The sequence below is a fragment of the Colobus angolensis genome, unplaced genomic scaffold, assembly GCF_000951035.1.
Source record: "Colobus angolensis palliatus isolate OR3802 unplaced genomic scaffold, Cang.pa_1.0 Scaffold138, whole genome shotgun sequence".
Classification (NCBI taxonomy): domain Eukaryota; kingdom Metazoa; phylum Chordata; class Mammalia; order Primates; family Cercopithecidae; genus Colobus; species Colobus angolensis.
In genome coordinates, this window is record NW_012114466.1 from 1274539 (window position 1) to 1279795 (window position 5257).

Sequence of the window (5257 nt, forward strand, 5' to 3'; positions counted from 1 at the left end):
AAAAAAAAAAAAAAAAGCTTTTGTGACAGAGAGCTCAGTGCTTCCATTCCTGAACAGCTGCCTGCGCCTCCACCCCAGGGAACTTTCTCCTGCCAGTCCTAACTCTGTCCTCTGGTCACACAAAGAATGTCATCCTAACTCACACACTTGACCACTGCCACTATGACCCAAAGTAATCTCAACAGTTCAGGGAGGACATATTTCCGGATACCCTGAAAATAAAAATCAATTCACATTCCATCAGTCTGTTACTCTTTTCCTGAATAACTGATACGGTCTAACCAGGACAGACCACAGTGGACGCGTCACCCCTTCCCAGACATTCTCTGATCATCAGGGTGAGCTTAGTCTGTGCTGACTTTGACAAAAGATATCACACTACTGGCTCAGTCAGCCTGGGGGCACCCAAATCCCCCAGATTTTCGGCACATTCAATGGCAACCAAGCTAGGTCTTTCCAATCTTTTACTAGGAGAATTAGCGAACCTAGTTAGCAAACTGCATTTATCTCTATTGAGTTTCATGTTTTTGGTGTTAGCCCAGTGTTGAAATTTAAGATTCTTTTTTCGATGTTTTTGTTTTTGTAGGCATTTGTTTATTCCTAACTCCACAAACTTTCATCATCATCATCAACTCAGCTTTAGGTTGCTCATATACTGAGTCTGCAAGGCTCATCTACATCATTGCTAAAAGCGCTGACGCTACTGGGCCCCTGGCTTACAATGGTATCTCGTAGCCACACACAGCAGGGTGAGCTACAGTGGGACACAGCAAACCAAGAAGCCCGAGCCAGAACGTCAGAAACTCGTTATGGTGACTCCAATGGCAGGGGACAGGAAAAAGAACCTAAAATTCATAGAGCATAGCCACAGACATCAAGAGGTGGTCTATGCAAGCAATTCAGTATCAGGAGGTTCCGCAAGAAGAAACTGGCTAGGCACAGGGGCTCACGCCTGGAATTCCAGCACTTTGGGAGGCCAAGTCAGGAGCATTGCTTGAGGCCAGGAATCTGAGAACAGCCTGGGCAATATAGTTGTGACACCATCTCCACAAAAAATTAGCCACCATGGTGGCACACCTGTGATGCAAGCTACTCAGGAGCCTGGGGTGGGAGAATCTCTTGAGCCCAGGAGGTCAAGGCTGCAGTGAGTCATGATCGCACCACTATAATCCAGCCTGGGTGACAGAGTGAGACCCTGTCTCTAAAAAAATAAAAAAAGTTTTAAACCCAAATTACTTACCAAGATTATCCACAGCGTAATGAAAAAAGCAACTGAATTTGATGTGCTTGTTGCAAACTATGTCAGGATTGGGAGTCCTTCCTTTTTCATACTCATTCAAAAAATCACTAGAATAAAAGAAAATGACTTCAGTTCCAAGTGTGAAACATTCCTCAAAAAAAAAAAAGTTCACTACATTGCTTAATGTAGAATTTCTCCTTGTCATACCAAAACTATAATTTTCTGCAAAACAGGAGAGCTTCACTATAAAGCCACTGTCTTCGAACATTTGTTTATAACCTGCTGCACGGGCCACCTGACAAGGTGTTATTCTCTGCCAGCTCAGGAGCCACCGTCACCATGCAGGCTCACAGCGCCTATGGGGTCAGGAGTGGGGAGTGCCCCTGCCTCTGGGACTCCTCCAACACAGCAGGGCTTAGGTGAGGAAGAGAAGGTGCCTGAGTGACAGTAGAAATGAAATCCTCTAGACTTCCGCTGCAGGGCTGTGGTGCTATGCTATGCATTGGCTTTCATCCACAGTTCCTGGCCTGCAACTCCCTTAGCCTGTTACTGTTCTGTTGTCATGCTAGGTGCGGTGGGCCTCAGGGACGGGCCTCACGGATGGGCCTCTGACCTCACCCGTTAGTCCTTTGCTGTCATGCTGGGTGTGGTGGGCCTCAGGGACGGGCCTCACCGACAGGCCTCTGACCTCCTGCCCTCCTTTCACTGCATCTTTCTTTTCTTTTCTTTTTTTTTTTTTGAGACAGAGTCTTGCTCTGTCATTCAGGCTGAAGTGCAGTGGTGTGATCTCAGCTCACTGCAACCTTCGCCTCCCGGGTTCAAGCGATTCTCCCACCTCAGCCTCCAGAGTAGCTGTGATTACAGGCGTGCAGCACCATGCCTGGCTAATTTTTGTACTTTTAGTAGAGACGGAGTTTCACCATGTTGGACAGTCTGGTCTCCAACTCCTGGACTCAAGTGATCTGCCCTCCTCAGCCTCCCAAAATGCTGGAATTAGAGGCACGAGCCACCGCGCCCGGCCCACTGCATCCTTTTCTTTTTTTGTAGAGATGAGGTCTTGCCATGGTGCCCAGGCTGATACTGAACTCCAGGCCTCAAGCAATTCTCCTGCCCCAGCCTCCTAAAGTGCTAGAATTACAAGCACCCACCTTTGCGACTGTAGGTCTTAAGACCCTCCCCAGAGACAGTCCCACTCTGCATCCCGGGAGAAGGAATGGCGATGTCGTGAAGCCTCCATAAAGACCCAAGAGTGCTGGGTTCAGAGAAGCTTCTGCACAGCTACACTTGTGGAGGCTCCTGCAGGGTGGACACCCTTTCCCCATACCTCACCCGGCCTGACTCTTCATCTGTATCCTTTGCAACATCCTTTATAATAAACTGGTGAGTGTGTTTTTCTGAGTTCTGTGAACCACTCCAGCAAATTATTAATAATCGAACCCAAAGAGGAAGTTATGGGAATCCCAACGGGAAGCCAGTGGGTCGTAAGTTCTAGAGGCCCACACTTTCCTCTGCTGTCGAGGGGGAGTCCATCTTGGGGACTGAACCCCCAACCTCTGGCATCCAGCACTATCTCCAGGTACATGGTATCGGAACTGAATGAGAGGACACCCAGCTGTGTCCACAGCTTGGTGTATGGAGACAACCCCGCACACCTTTGTCACAGAAGCCTTCTTCTGTGATGCCTGCCATGGTGAGAGCAGAGGAGAAACCCAGTCAGAGGTTTGCCCACACCAGGGCTCCATGAGCCATTCCGCAGTCTCAGCCTGGGATGCTGCGCCACTGGGCAAATACACCAAAAATACTTTCCTTGCGTGACAAACACACTTCTGAGAACGAGCCACCTCTTGGGTGCTTAAAGTGGATCAGGCCATCCTAATTCAGTGAATTTCTGCTCTAACAGACTGACTGAACATGGGAAAAAGATGCCATGATACCAGCAAGACTTACATAGTCTTCGAGGATTCACTTCAAGAGGGTTATGACGCCTATTTTGGGAGTTTAAAAATGGGTGTATTTTTGGTATAAGTGGTTTTTTTCATTTAACCTAAAACTCTCTATTAATCAACAAGGGTTAAAAAAAAAACCAAGGTTGATCAAGAGAGTTGCGTTATGCAGACAGATCATGGATCTGCACAGGGTCAGAGGTTCCTTGGATATTTTCCACTTCAGCAGGTACCAAACTGTTTTCCTACTTCTCGCTCCCCCTAGAAGTTCATAAAAGCTCATGTTGTTCCACGTTTGCAACAACATTTGATATTACTACACTCTTTCCATTTTGCTTTAATTATTAGAAAGTTGTCAGGAAGCTCATTAAACTATAAACTACTTAAAGCGCAATCTGTGTCTCTCTATGTCCTAGACCCAATAGGCTTTCTATATAACAGTCATCAGTAAATACTGAAGAGGTCAACATTTAAATCAGTTTCTGAAAAGACATACTGTTAACCCTTTCCTAAACAGCAGACGGGAAGGTGTGTCACTTGGCATTGGCAAAAACAATGGAGTAGCCTGGCCTCTTCTCTCACTGAAAAGAAGAGAAGCCTTTCCTGCACTTTGGGAGGGAGACAGCAATTTAAAAGACTCAGCAGCTAAAACATATCTGGACTCTGATCCATGAAGGCCAGTGGGTCTTGAATGAAAGAATACGAAAGAAATTTCTGAGCTAGAGAGCCCTACTAGAGGAGTGAGTGTTCGGCAGGAAGACAGTGCCTCCACGGGCAGCCGGTACTGGGCGAGGACAGAGGGCAGGCTGGCTGGAGCCTGGGGCGAGCTCGGGGGCAGCCCCAGAGATGGGAAAAGAATCGCCTCCTCCTTTCAGTCTCTATCAAGCAGCGCCAGAAGGCGGCAGCAAGCACTGGCCTGGAAAGCTGGGTTTTAATCCCAGCACTGCTCCCAATTTGCCATAGTATTCAAGTCACTCTTCCTATCTGGCCTCAGCTGAGCTAAACTTCAAAAACCACATCCACTCGTACACTTTGAAAAGGTGGTGCTAGCAGGTGAAGTGTCAGCTCACTTGGATTCCCTGTTGTCACCTCAAACTCTACAGTACTCATGAGGAATCCCCTAGACCGGCTTTCCCCAGCCACCCAGCCTTGATCTTGAAACTACTGCTGACTCCTCTCGTCTCTGGTCTCCCACACACATCAGTCCCCAAGCCTCATCACACCTTTTCTCAAAGAAAGACCCTGACAACGCCCCACCACCAGCACAGCTGAAGTACTTATTAAAGCAGATTCCAGGGCCACACCCAGACCTCGGTCCAGGTCTGTGTTTAACAAGCACCTCAGATCTACTGCCCGGTGGACTTGTCCTCTGGGTCCAACAAGCCAGCCCTCACCTTCCACTCCCACAATCCCTCCCCATAAAGTCCAAATCTGCAGCAACAGCACTTCCTGAGACTCTCTGCCTTTGATCTTCTCCCATATTTATCCTATATTTGGCTGCCACACTCTTTTTTTTTCTTATGTCCCCGAGAAAACTGCAGAAGTTTTTAATGCATTTATCATGCATTCTACAGATAACTTCCCCCAGGAAAATTCAGCCATCAGTTTTGTCCATGTTGTTAACATACACGGCACCCATATGTTATAGCATAGAGTCACAGAGGGTTCATGTTCAAGCTCTTCTGTTGATTCTTTAGGTGACCATAGCCAATTTACTGAATCTAAATTTCTTTTTATTGTTATTTGAATAGTTTTGGGGGAACAGGTAGAGTGTGGTTGCATGGATAAGTTCTTTAGTGGTGATTTCTGAGATTGTGGTGCATCCGTCACCCAAGCAGTGGACACTGTACCCAATGTGTAGTCCTTTATCCCTCACCCCAGAGGCCATTATATCATTTTTATGCCTTTGTGTCCTCACAGCTTAGTTCCCCCAGACTCATCTTTTTAATAATGAAAATAAAAATAGCAGGCTGGCGTGGTGGCTCACGCCTGTAATCCCAGCACTTTGGGAGGCTGAGACGAGTGGATCTTCTGAGGTCAGGAGTTTGAGCCTAACCTGGCCAACATGGGGAAA

At 47.3% G+C, this 5257-nt stretch overlaps 1 protein-coding gene across 4 annotated transcripts in view; it reads right to left on the bottom strand.

Annotated features, from left to right (window-relative positions):
• Window positions 1-5257, bottom strand: part of TRMU (tRNA 5-methylaminomethyl-2-thiouridylate methyltransferase) — a 23051-nt gene that overhangs the window by 13126 nt on the left and 4668 nt on the right. For 2 of the 4 annotated variants that reach the window (XM_011934746.1, XM_011934747.1), the window contains exon 3: window positions 1241-1347. The exons of the other annotated variants lie outside the window; for them this stretch is intronic. In XM_011934746.1, the coding sequence (XP_011790136.1) occupies window positions 1241-1347 (107 nt within the window). The remainder of the gene's footprint in view (window positions 1-1240; window positions 1348-5257) is intronic. 4 annotated transcript variants of the gene reach the window in all.